This window comes from Tachypleus tridentatus, chromosome 3 (genome assembly GCF_004210375.1).
Source record: "Tachypleus tridentatus isolate NWPU-2018 chromosome 3, ASM421037v1, whole genome shotgun sequence".
Classification (NCBI taxonomy): domain Eukaryota; kingdom Metazoa; phylum Arthropoda; class Merostomata; order Xiphosura; family Limulidae; genus Tachypleus; species Tachypleus tridentatus.
The window spans coordinates 75,479,970-75,493,297 of record NC_134827.1 but is presented as its reverse complement, the minus strand read 5'-3'; the positions used below and the strand labels follow the sequence as shown (position 1 = coordinate 75,493,297).

General features: G+C 35.1%; 1 protein-coding gene and 1 non-coding gene across 5 annotated transcripts in view; one reads left to right on the top strand and one right to left on the bottom strand.

Moving 5' to 3' along the window:
• LOC143247221 (ras-related and estrogen-regulated growth inhibitor-like) overlaps nucleotides 1-11,558 on the top strand; it is a 40,918-nt gene extending 29,360 nt beyond the window's left edge. For 2 of the 4 annotated variants that reach the window (XR_013026440.1, XR_013026441.1), the window contains 3 exons: nucleotides 3,291-3,364; nucleotides 7,351-8,366; nucleotides 8,424-11,558. Coding sequence is in view for 2 of the 4 variants with exons in the window: in XM_076494929.1 (XP_076351044.1) it covers nucleotides 3,291-3,364; nucleotides 7,351-7,758 (482 nt within the window). In the remaining 2 variants the exon portion in view is untranslated. Of the gene's footprint in view, nucleotides 1-3,290; nucleotides 3,365-7,350 lie in introns of all 4 variants that reach the window. The other 2 variants (XM_076494929.1, XM_076494930.1) reach the window with 1 other exon arrangement.
• Nucleotides 919-990, bottom strand: TRNAA-UGC (transfer RNA alanine (anticodon UGC)). The gene has a single exon. It is a non-coding gene; the product is annotated as a tRNA-Ala (tRNA).
• Nucleotides 11,559-13,328: the final 1,770 nt, after the last annotated feature.

Below are 13,328 nucleotides of genomic sequence, written 5' to 3'. Positions count from 1 at the left end.
ATTATCTATAATATCAGGACTTCTGTAAATTAAAGGAAAAAACATTCTATAAGAGTCAGAACGTGTTTGTCGTCAGTAAATACTATAATATGATCAAAATATTACATTTTTAAACTTGGAAATAAATAAATATATATATATGTGTGTCTACGTAAAGAAATGATGGATACACTGAAAATATAAAAAGCTGTCAACAAATAAAATTATTTAATTAATTTTAATTTCTCCTTGTCCTATCTAAAATGTATAACTTACATGAACCGGAGATAATTTGTTTTGCTTGGAACAGATAGCGCATGAGTACAAACTAAGCTATCTTCTCCATGTACGTGAAAAAATGATACAATTTTGTTTATGAATATATCTATTACAAGAGTTTTAATGTCTGCCTCCATCATGTAATTAGCATAAAAACCAAACATATTATAAAAATTGCATCTAAGTAATTTAGAGTAAAACAGTTTAAATTTTAGATTTCAGTGGTTTAAATGTGAAACTTGTACCACCACCAAAAAAGTGTATTACACTTACACTATAGTAAGTATAAGATTACAGGTTTTTCAAAGATCGCGAAACATTAGAAGACCTGTGTGTTAACAACTAAAATATTGTCACAATATATATCGTTATTAAATTTTATTTGCAAAACAAAGTATTTGAAACTTTTAACGTTTAAAATATAACATTAGCAAAGTTGATGACAATATACCTATTGTTGTGAAATATATCTGAATGAAGAACTAAATTATACCTTGGTGACCAATTTCAATGATTCAAATTGCAATAGTGACACTACATGGTTAGGAACATGCTTGAAATTTAATATATCATTTTACTAGGTAGAGAATTATAGTTAAATGTGTGTTTGCTTTTGTGAAAAATATAAAACTATAAAATGAAAACAAAAGAATGACGCTGTGGAGGTGCCGGGGATCGAACCCGGGGCCTTTCACATGCAAAGCGAACGCTCTACCACTGAGCTACACCCCCGTTGTAAGAAAGTTTGTATTTATACTTTATATTATTTAATCATACATTCTTTTAATTTGAAAAGTTTACATGCAAAAATGGCTCGTTTAGGTTGAGAAAATATTTTGCATAGAAGAGTAAAGTTTACGTTTTCTCTTTAAAATTAATTTACTAATTTATTCGTACACAATAACTAACAAATTGTATACTTTAATGTGAGAAGTAATTCACTGATTTAAAATCAAATAATTGAAACGCAACATTTTCTGTTTATCAGCGACACAATAATTATCCAAACCACAAATAATCAAGAATATTATATATGTGGAAACGGCTCGTTTGGGTTGAGAAATTTTTTTTACGTAGAGGAGCGAACAACGTTTCGACCTTCTTCGTCAGGTTCACAAAGAAAGAGGTAACTGACCGGAAGCTGACCACATGTTTGAAAGGGGTTGTGTAACTGAGTGTCGGAATGTAGAGGGCGGTATTAGATGTTTGAATATACAATTTTAATTTATTTTATTATATTAATATAGGTATAAAGGCGTTCCTTTATATTGGTTTATTTTGGGTTTAAGTTGTTGTATAAGTAAGGCTTCTTTAATTTTCAGTTTGTTTATGTTTGTTTCTTTATTTAGTATTTGAGTGTTTTCTATGGTTATGTTGTGTTTATTTGACTTGCAGTGTTCGAAAACGTGTGAAGGTGACTTTTTATGTTCTTTGAATCTGGTTTCCATTTTTCTACTTGTTTCTCCAATATAGAAGTCGTGGCAGTTATCACATTGTATTTTGTAAATAATGTTGGTGTGGTGTTTGTCAGTGTAGTTTTTACATAGTATAGACCTCAGTTTTGTGCCTGGTTTTTGAATAAATTTGGTATTAACTGGAATGTCATATTTTGTTACTAGTTTTTGCCAAATGTTTGTTATTTGTCTGCTGATGTCAGGAATATATGGTATGCAGCAGTATATGGTTTCGTGATTTTTTGATTCGTGAGATATATTTACTTTAGTTGGTTGATTTTGCTTTCTGTCTAGGTGTGTGCGTATAATGTTTTCTACGGTTTGTGGAGGAAACTTATTGATGTTGATGAAGTATTGTTTTATTTTGTCTAATTCATCGTTAATTTTATCTGGTGAGCATAGTTTTATGGCTGTGTTTATTTGGTTTCTTAGTATGTTGAGTTTTTGTTTTGTTTCATGTGCTGAGTCCCAAGGAATGTATAGTCCAGTGTGGGTGATAACTCTATACATCCCAACATTAACTTCACATGTGAACAGGAAGAAAGCAATCAAATATCATTTTTTTTAACCTCAAAATTACAAGAACCGACACACAATTCAAAACAGAAATCCACCGAAAAATTTTCGACGTCATTGATAATCAAGAATATTCATAAACTTCCGAGTCATAATTATTTACAAATCTTTCTCAAAAGTGAGCTTGAGACCAACCTTCATTTAGCAACCATTTACGAACCAAACTGATTTGAAGTAGACCTCTACATATTTCTAGTTTTCGTTACGTTTTATGTTTCACTTTATTCCAAATTTAGCGTTATTTAACCTGTCAACATTCCTTCTCATTTTCTCATGCGTTGCGCGAAAATTGCTGACGTCATCCTTAACGCCACCTGTTTTTTTCCAAAATCTACTCCAAAAGGTAAAGAATTAGTTTTCGAACACTGGTGGTAAAAAACAAAACAAATATTAAACATGAAGCCCAGGTAAGTATGTATTCATTAGTGAGTGGTTTTAATAGATAATCGTTCGATGTTACATTTTCATTTTATTGTTTGTATGTAATAACTTATAAATAAGATGTTTAACCTCGTAATATCATTTCTATATTTTTCACTAACGTTTGTGTAATTTGTTATTTAAGTATAAATAACTTCCTTTACAATTTGTGCTTATATCACAAAATAAACATGTGGTTTTAGAAGTTTTCGCACACGTTGCCTAAATCGCTATGTAAATTTAATAAATAAACAGACGATCTAATAACACTAAAGACAGGTTATAAATTATCATGTGCATTTGATGAATTTACAAGTTGGCTAAGAAATATTCTTGTAGTATAATAAATAAATAGTAGCGACGTTTATAAACTATAACAACTTCATTTATAATTTTCCTGGATTATAGAAATGAAGGGTATGAAACGTATAATTTACCTTAAATTGCACATAATTTATTGTGATTAGTTGGAAACTGTTAAAGAGTTTTCAAAATCACACACTGAAGGTGAGATTTTGAGTTCATCCCAAACCCGGATTTTGTTTTTAAATAACGAATACCTAACATTTTGTTTTATTTCAGAGTGTACTTACCGACACACTGTGATGGTTGATGACGAAAACGTTACCATGGAAATTTTAGACACAGCTGGAAGGGTAAGTGTGGGAATACATCTCACGAACTGTTGTAAAGGAACAACAACAGGAATTGTTCTAGGGGGTAAATGAAGTTTAATCACTATCCTCAAATCAGGAACATTAGCTATTATCCACAATAAAGTAAAGAACAGATAACTTTTGTTTTCGTATTGATTTGTTTTGTTTGCTTTGAATTTCGCGCAAAGTTACACGAGGGCTATCTGCACTAACAGTCCATAATTTAGCAGTGTAAGACTAGAGGGAAGGCAGCTAGTCATCACTACTCAACTACTCCTTTACCAACGAATAGTGTGATTGACTGTAACATTATAATGCCCCCACGGCTGAAATGGCGAGCATGTTTGGTGTGATGAGGATTCGAACCCGCGATCTTCAGGTTACGAGTAGATTGTCTTAACAACCTGACCACGCCGGGTCTTTTCGTATTTTGCGCTGTTACTTGCGAAAACATTTAATCTTTGTAGAAGGCTTAATCATGCTAAGCTTAATGTATTTTTCACTATTAAGTATATAGCTATAAAACATGAATTGCGCTAGAATTTAACATTAAATTTAATAGTACAGTGTATTTACTTTAAATATGACAAACTGAATACAAGACAGGTGGTGCAGATGATTCTGTATGCATTCATATTTCTTTATAAAATTATTACTAACAAATTTTAGTTATTTAGGTTTAACTAAGATATTTTATTGTTCTGTTATATTTTAATAATTCGGTTGAAGAAATAATAACAGTTTACACATTCAGCCAATGTATTATTAGAATTCAAAACATTAAAAACCTATAATCACTTAATAAATACGTAATTTAATATCAGTTTGTTTGTTTGTTTTAATTTCGCGCAAAGCTACTCGAGGGCTATCTGCGCTAGACGTCCCTTATTCAGCAGTGTAAGACTAGAGAGAAGGCAGCTAGTCATCACCACCCACCGCCAACTCTTGGGCTACTCATTTACCAACGAATGGTGGGATTGACCGTCACATTATAACACCCCCACGGCTGGGAGGGGCGAGCATGTTTGGTGCGACCAGGATTCGAATTTTAATATCAGAATTTGAAACGTTATACAGAGGCGTATCTAGGGTTTTCAGCGCCTGGAGACAAAGTCAGTTTTCGCGCCCCCTCGTGACAAAATGTAAGCCATAATTCCTAATTATGTAACATCAATTTGGCGCCCCCACCCCGATGCTGCGCCCGAGGACAAATGTACCCCCTTGCCCCCTTAGCTACGCCACTGACGTTATAATACCTTAAATAACTGTATGTTAGAATATTAGAAGTCAAGGAATTCTTGATAAAATAACGCCCTATAAACCCTGTCGTTCAGAACAATGCGTCTTCCTGGTGGTGTGTTAGTTACATCTTTAGATCTCCCTGTGGCTTAACAGTAAGTCTGTGTAGCTCTGTGTTTGTCAAGGAAACTAAAACGTCTTTAGATCCACTGTATGTAAAAGATTTGTTTGTTTCACACACTTCAGTATTGTGTTAACCCTTTGACTTCTGATTATTGATGTCTAGTTTATAAAATAACACTGTATAGCTAGCAAGCTCCTGAAGTAAAACAGCTAAATGAAACATTTACGCATAGAGGAGAAACTTACCGGTCGACTGGAGTCGTTTCTATTCCTTGTCTGGAGCAGTAAAATCTGTTATTATACATCCGCTCTGTAATATCATCACAAACATATCAGAATGCATTGTATCAAATAAAACTGTTCAAAATTCCAAATTATCTGGAGCTCTAAAGCTATTTGGGGATTTTCTAGCAAATAGTATGTTGTTACTACATCTCAGTCGTAAGGTTTTAATGTCTTTACTGCTCAGTTCCTATGGTTGCATCACAATTATATATCTTTAAGTTATGAAGCTGTTAATAAGTACCCATGGTAACTAAACAACTACATTATATCTTTATTTATGCTCGTAGCATTTGTTTTTTAAGGACGTTGGATTGTTTTTAGTGATATGGATCAATACAATTTCGTGTTACAGCTATATCCGGATGGAAAAAAACTAAGCCACTTTCTTGTCTTAAACATGATAATGGATTTAACAGTGAAATATTAGACACGTTTTTAGTTCGATAACTGAAAATAAATTCATCTTATTTGAGTGTGTTATGTTTAATCGTCTTTCTATTGGTTTAAGTTCATTGAATACCGAATGTTATTTTTTTCTTGATAGTAACGGGACATGGACCATGTAATCTCAGCTTCTCCGTCCTGTTTGAATTTAGTTAAAGTAATCTGGCATCGAGTGTGTATTTTGAACGGTCCTTTGTCTGTATGGGAGATACAGTTGACTGATAGTAAACTATTATTATTATTATTATCTCTGATTAGAAGACTGGCAGCTATTTGCTGGCATAAGAGCTTTCCATGTAAAATCAAACTTAAAACCAAAAGTTTAAAGCATCGAAAGGTGTAATAAAAATAAACTCTGTATTAATCATTTTAAAGAAAAGCACAACAATTCTGAAGTATATTAGAGCCAAAATGGCGGCTCCACTTGAGTTATAAAAAAATTCTAAACTTAGAGAGTTGATATATTGTTTCTAAGTGGTGTAGAGGTTATTAACCTAGTGTTTCTAAACAGATCTAACGAAGGAGTAGTTTAACATTGTCAAGAATGATGGAATTATTACTGTTGTTGACGAAACAGGACGTCAGGTAAATAAAAAAGTTGACGCTTTGTAAGCACAACATCTTGTACGGAATCTGTTAAATTAGGGAATGGAACTTATTTTAAACACTATTGGATGTATTAAAGTTATTGAATAAATTTATTATAATTAGTAATATGTTTTACTACTAGATGACAGCACACTATGTTTAAAGTACCTTTAATTTTTTTTTCGTACTACTATTCGTGGTGAGGAGAGTACGGATTACCCATGATGTCGCTTTAGGCTTAATAACAGCCAAGGCTAAATGATCGTTGAACTTAAAGTAGACACATTAAAATTTAACTAATTACGAAATACTATTAAAATAAATAAACACGACACAGAGAAAACTTAGTCCATTTCTCTTCATCTTGCACTTTAAACTGTGGGTGCGTTACAAGAGAGGCAGTCAATTCCTTAGCGTCAATAGCAGATGGTAGGGTGCTGCTGACTCGCTACTTCCTTCCAGTCAGTAATTTAAAATGAAGGACATTATAAAGATACGGTCAATCCCATTATTCGTTGATAAAAAAATAGCCCAAGAGTTGGCGATGGGTGGTGATGACTATTTGCCTTCTCTATACTCTTTCACTAGTAAGTTAAGGACGACTAGTACAAATAGTCCTCGAATGGCGCTGCGTGAAATTAATAACAAAGAAACTTCGTCCTAAAATCGAAATACAATAGTTAGCCCGGGAAGGGCTCGGCATGGCCAAGCGTGTTAAGGCGTGCGACTCGTAATCTGAGGGTCGCGGGTTCGCATCCCCGTCACGCCAAACATGCTCGCCCTTTCAGCCTTGGGTGCGTTATAATGTGACAGTCAATCCCACTATTCGTTGGTAAAAGAGTAGCTCAGGAGTTGGCGGTAGGTGGTGATGACTAGCTGCCTTCCCTCTAGTCTTACACTACTAAATTAGGAACGGCTAGCACAGATAGCCCTCGAGTAGTTTTGTGCGAAATTCCAAAACAAACAAACATAGCCCAGGAAATTTTGTCCTCAAATACGAAATACCAATAATTTAGTCTTAGAAACTTTGCCATAAATACAGCTTCTTGTTTTCCTAACAGCTACAATAATTTTCTGGAACCTTTTTAAGTTTGTTATGACTTCAAGTGACACCACAATAAAAACGTTGGACTAACGAATTTGCGTCATTTATACATGTATTATCTAGACCAGTGTTGATAATACAATACTTGTTTACGAACGTAGTCAATATATCTCTAAGCCTAACCTAAGCAAAAAGTAAAATATATTTAGTAGTTTTAGTTCATTGTCGAACGTCGCATAAAGATTAAAATGTTTTCTTACAGGGAGAAAATATGCTTCAAGATGGCAACATCATATGGGGTGAAGGGTTTCTTCTTGTGTACAGCACGACCGATAGGGGGAGCTTCGAGGATATCCTCCATCTTCACCAGCATATCGCTTCTGTCAAGAAAACTCAGAACTTCTCTTGTGTCCTGGTGGGAAATAAAAATGATCTGACGCACGAGCGTCAGGTTGAGCAGGAAGAAGCTGAGCAGCTAGCCGTGGAGCTCTCGTGTTGTTTCTTCGAGTGCAGCGCCTGTGATGGTGGCGACGCCGTAGGCGAGGCCTTCAAGGAGCTACACCGCGACGTAGTGCGTAGGAGAATGGCTAACAGTATGAGAAGACGGCGAAGCTCTGCTCAACAAATGAAACAAGCACTGAACAAAATGTTTACAAAAATTAACTCCTGAAACGTGTGATTAAACAGAGAGCTGATTTCTACGTGATTTTATGACGCCTCTTGTAAGTCAGTAAGTTCACGTACTTACAAAGGTAAAATCCGAGGCTGATTCCCCACGACGGACACAACATACAACCCAATGTGGCTTCGCTCTGAAACAATTAAACAAACAAACATTCCTCCCCCTCGTCTGCAAATCTAGAAGCTTATACCATTAAAACCCGGGTTCGATACCTCTGGTGCCCACAGTACAGCTAGTCCATTGTGTAGCTTTGTACTTAAAAACAAACATCTTCAGTCAAACGTTTGTTAGTGAGTGTTCGTGTTTCTCTGAGAACCGATCACTTTGATTTCAGAGGACACGTGCAGGCGTCGAGACTTGAATCTTTATAAACTATGGCTTGTTTCGTAACAGTGGATTTAAACTTTAGGTTAGACTACATTACACGGTATTATGTATTTATCTACTATGTGCGACAACACTTTAGCAAGAAAGGCTGTTATGGTTTGTGATTGTTTTTGATACATCTACTATGTGTGAAGAAACTTTCGTAAAAAAAGGCTGTTGTGATTGTTTTTGATGTATCTGCTATGTGTGAAGAAACTTTCGTAAAAAAGGCTGTTGTGATTGTTTTTGATGTGTCTACTATGTGTGAAGAAACTTTCGTAAAAAAGGCTGTTGTGATTGTTTTTGATGAGTGTATCATCTGTATTTGATTTTACTCTTTATTTTCCACCACTTTTAAGATCATGTGCAGAAATCCTAATTTCAACTTTTGTGGATGGTAGATAAGCTGGAAACGAACGAAAGAGGTGTTTTTGTTTGTTTATATATTTTTTTTCGTACTTGCAAATTTGATCAAAAACGTAGATGAAACACAATTTAATAAACCTGATAAACCAAGCGCTGTTTGTACATAGCCGTCTGACTTGGCTGTACATAACGTTCGAAGTCAGTAAACAAAGGTTTGTAATGTGACAGTGTTCAGATAACTGGTTTAAAATGGAAGATCAATACGTTATTTAATACAATAACAGTAACGATAAGTTATCAATAAATATTTGTTAAAAATATTATGGAGCGAGTAAATAAAACACCATGTACCACACGTACTTTCACATGTCCTGTTTCAAGAGTAAATAAAACACCATGTACCACACGTACTTTCACATGTCCTGTTTCAAGAGTAAATAAAACACCATGTACCACACGTACTTTCACATGTCCTGTTTCAAGAGTAAATAAAACACCATGTACCACACGTACTTTCACATGTCCTGTTTCAAGAGTAAATAAAACACCATGTACCACACGTACTTTCACATGTCCTGTTTCAAGAGTAAATAAAACACCATGTACCACACGTACTTTCACATGTCCTGTTTCAAGAGTAAATAAAACACCATGTACCACACGTACTTTTTCACATGTTCTGTTTCAAGAGTAAATAAAACACCATGTACCACACGTACTTTCACATGTCCTGTTTCAAGAGTAAATAAAACACCATGTACCACACGTACTTCCACATGTTCTGTTTCAAGAGTAAATAAAATACCGTGTATTTTCAAAAAGTAAATAAAATCTAAGTTTTTATATGTTGTTTTTGAAAACAATATGTCACGTTGTGTTGCAACCTACAAAGTGTACACATATATATACATTACATGGCCAAAAGCATGTGGACATTAAAATGCAGTTCGTCCTCCCTTTGCTGCTATAACAGCCTCCACTCCTCTGGGAAGGCTCTTCACTATATTTTGGAACATGGCTGCGGGGAATCACTCCTATTCAACCACAATAGCATCAGTGAGGTCGAGTGAGAAGGTCTGGCTGGCAGTCGGCGTTCCAATTCACCCCAAAAGTGTTCGATGGAGTTGAGCTCGGGGCTCTGTGCAGGTCAGTCAAGGCTTTACACACCAACCTCGGCAAACCATGTCTTTATGGAACTCTCTTTGTTCACGGGGTCATTGTCATGCTGAAACAAAAAAACGGTCTTCCCTAAACTGTTGCTACAAAGTTAGAAGCACACATTTTTCTAGAATGTCATAGGTATGCTGTAGCATTAAGATTTCTCTTCACTGGAACTAAAGAGCCTTGCCCAAACCATGAAAAACAGCCCCATACTATTATTCCTCCTCCACGAAACTTTACAGTTGGCACTATGCATTCAGGCAGATAGCGTTTTCCTGGCATCCGCCAAACTCATATTCTTGCGTCAGACTGCCAGATAGTGAAGCATGATTCATCACTCCAAAGTGCGCATTTCCAGTGCTATAGAGTCCAAAGGCGTTGTACTTTACACCACTCCAGTCGACCCTTGGCACTGTACATGGTGATCTTAGGCTTGTGTTCTGCTGTTCGGCCGTAAAAACCCATTTCATGAAGCTCCCGACGAACAGTTCTTGTGCTAACATTGCTTCCAGAGGCAGTTTGGAACTCGGTAGTGAGAGTTACAACTGTAGAGAGACGATTTTTATGCAATTCTGTGAGCTTGTGTGGCCTACCGCTTCGTGGCTGAGCTGTTGTTGCTCCTAGACGTTTCCACTTACGAAATTTGACGAACTGACTTGTTGGAAAGGTTGCATCCTATGCCAGTGCCGCGTTGAAAGTCGCTGAGCTTTTCAGTATGACCCATTCTACTGCCAATGTTTCTCTATGCAGATTGCATGGTTGTATGCTTGATCTTATACGCCTGTTAGCAATGGATGTGGCTGAAATAGCCGAACCAACGAATTAGAATGGGTGTCTACGTAGTTTCGGCCATGTAGTGTATATGAATATATATATATATACATTTTTTTCTTGGTTCATAGTATGCGAACGTTTTACTCACGTCATGGCACTACAAAACGACAACGTTAAGTGTCCCTTATAAAACGTCATTTTGCTGTCTATTGACTGACTAACAGACAACACACCATTGTGTAATGGTACGAACAATTAAAACAGATGACCTCTCCAAATAGCCTTCGGCCCTCTTTCAGGAAAATTATAAAACATTTTCCTAAAATACAATATCATTAAGATGAAAAACCTAAATATACGTTTATATAGCGTCAAGAAGTGTATACTAAATAAATTTATCATCGAGAGAATCTGCAAAAGCGGTCACACGAATGTCATCATTTTGCACATTAGACGACGTATATATATATATAATTAATTCCAAAGTTTCAGCGCCCCCATTAATAAATAAGCGAAATAATATCATCTAACTGAAAACCGTTTATTGCAAGATATTTCGAGTAGACGCACTTGGTTAAGCCTTCTTTTAGTTACCTTAGATTTTTTTCCGGAACTATCGCATTAAGCCTATTTTTTACCTTCGAATTTTTTTGTTGTTGCTGTTATTTCTGAAAGAGTAGCATTAAGCCTATTTTAAATTCCCTTCGCGTCTTTGTTGTCGTTTGTTTGATTCTAAATATAGCGTATCATACATGTTCGATCTAACTAGTACGTTCTTGTGTAATTATGAAAATTAAATAAAATATTCATTTACATATAAAATCTGCGGGTGTAAATTTAACTTGTTACAAGAGTGTAAGAGCTTATTTAGAGAGATCTAGATGGCAAGTTACTGTTTTGAAACTTTTGTAGAATTTTTTAAGCGATTTGTTTTCCCTGATTCACCCATTTAAAATTAAAAGGCGTCTGTCACGTAATATGTGTGTCATTTGAAAAATCAAAGCCAGAGGGTTAAGAGTTACACACACTAATGCAAATAAACACATCTTTAATAAAATAATTTGCGTATATATGTAAATCCGTGTGTATAAACCAAGTTTTCAATAAAAGTTATTCGAATGTTAAGTTGTTCTTTTTTATTTGAATGTACTATAACTGATAGAATGGAAATCTTTATTGTCAATTTCACTATTTTTTTTCTTTTACAAAGTTTCAAATAAACATTTAAAAATTTATGTTCAGTATTTTAACTTTATGTTACAATGTGACGCTATAAAACCTCCGATTAAAGTAATCAAACTGCATAGAACAGAACTAGAAATTTAAATTACTTGTAATCACTTATTCATCAACCTGCTACCGTCGCTGCTATCCGTGTTTTCGACCATAATCCCAATAAAACTTTACAGGACATATAGACACTCATAATTTGCTTCATTTATTGTCTCTTATTTTCTGTATTTGATATAACGTCTATGCTTAATTTGTCTTGTCTTTACGTATTATTTCAGTGTTATGATTAACTTCTAATCAAAATAAAAATTAACCAATTAATCAGTATTCCTGTCTAAATAGAAGTATATAATGTCATAAAAACATATAATGATTAGGATTATTTGATCCATTATCGGGGCACCCCCATTCTTAGCGATATTTTCTACAGCAATTCTTATGTTTTCAGTTTTTATTAATAGCTAGCATTAACTTGTGCATTCACAACTCCTAAATCTGTTCGGGTTTTTTTTCGTGTTAAATTATGTGCTGTTTTGTTTTGCACTAAATTTTTAGAATTCCGTATGTTTTACATTACCACATTACCACATTTTTTGTATCTCAGAACGGCTGGTGTGGGTATTAACACTTTTATTGATAAGCAGAGTATAACTTCTTTTCGACCTTCCTAAATCATTTTCAGGTTAACAAAGAAGATAACCTAGGATGGTCGAAACATTGTTCTCTGTTTATCAATAAAAGTATTAATACTCATACCAGCCGTTCTGAGGTACATTTTTATTTCAAGTGGGTTTCTCGTGATGAAGAACGATATTTTTATCCCATGTTAACACTGCGTTGTGCCATCTAGCGCTAACAAAATAAACCAACAAATGAAGATCACCAATAATTATCGGTAATACCACCACATTTTGATGTTCGTGAGAAAATATTCACCACGTGATACACTTTACTTTGTTTGATGTTAAGGAGAGAGTTACACAAAGAGTTGTTCGTGCTGTGTCTCACAGGGGTATGAAAACATGGTTTTAGCGTTATAAGTATTCAGAATAGCTGAGGAGACGTTAGGCAAGGGATTGGAGACTAAGTCGTACACACACTGACGATAACGTAAAAATCAATCAGCTATTCTGCTATCTGTGTCTGCCGTCTAAAGTTTAATCTTTGGTCTTTTAAGGTCTGTGGTACCTCTGTAGGACAGTAGTAAATATACGGAGTTACAACGCTAAAATACAGAGTTCGATTTCCTGTGATTGCCAGGGCGCTGATACCCCAATGAGTAGCTCTGTTGAAATACATGCGAGAGGCGATCAAACACCATGCCTATATTGTAATTACGTTCTAGTAATATTAATTCTGAACGTAGGATCTGTGTGTCTTTTTCACTGCGGATGAAACAGGAATTAAATTACAATGAAACAAAAAATATTACTTCAAACAAAATACAGATCTGCTGCTTTGTGCACGTCATTGTTCATGATGCAAGGAATTTACTGCTTTGCTGTTAAGGGGAATTCAGAGTTCGTCTAGAGAAAAGTAACGCGTGGTTTGGTTCTTAACTAGCTGACCTCCCATCAACTCAGCCGGTACAACGGTATGTCTCTTAGTTTACAATGCTATAAACCGGCTTTTGATAACCGTGGTGAGCAGAGAACAGG